Source organism: Asparagus officinalis, chromosome 4, assembly GCF_001876935.1.
Source record: "Asparagus officinalis chromosome 4, Aspof.V1, whole genome shotgun sequence".
In the NCBI taxonomy this organism is placed as follows: Eukaryota; Viridiplantae; Streptophyta; class Magnoliopsida; order Asparagales; family Asparagaceae; genus Asparagus; species Asparagus officinalis.
Genome location: NC_033797.1, coordinates 5,246,291 through 5,246,608, shown reverse-complemented (window position 1 = coordinate 5,246,608; position 318 = coordinate 5,246,291). Strand labels below are relative to the sequence as shown.

At 51.9% G+C, this 318-nt stretch overlaps 1 protein-coding gene across 1 annotated transcript in view; it reads right to left on the bottom strand.

The window, feature by feature from the left end:
* Nucleotides 1-316, bottom strand: part of LOC109838104 — a gene marked incomplete at its 5' end in the record, with an annotated part of 3,976 nt that extends 3,660 nt beyond the window's left edge. The window contains 2 exon segments of the mRNA XM_020406576.1: nt 1; nt 3-316. The exon segment at nt 1 is cut by the window's left edge and continues 2,057 nt beyond it. Of these exon segments, the coding sequence (XP_020262165.1) occupies nt 1; nt 3-316 (315 nt within the window).

Below are 318 nucleotides of genomic sequence, written 5' to 3'. Positions count from 1 at the left end.
CGTAAGCGAAGGTAGCGAATCTCTTCTCATAAATGATCTCCAACACGATTCTAATTGATTCGATCACGACCTTGAGGTCGAGATTGGGGACGATCAAAGACTCGCCTTTCTCTCTCGAAGGAAAAAGCTCGACGCAGTTGGAGTCGATGCTGAAGTCCCCGTTGCTGAGAGAGAGTGAGAGATCTTGGATCTTGATTTGGTTCGAGATTGAGATTGAATCTGGAGGGGAGAGGTTAGGGTTTGCGCGGGAAAATAGGTTGAGCGCGGCGGAGAGGAGGAAGGGGGGAGAGGAGACGGCGGAGCTGAGGAGGCTGTGGA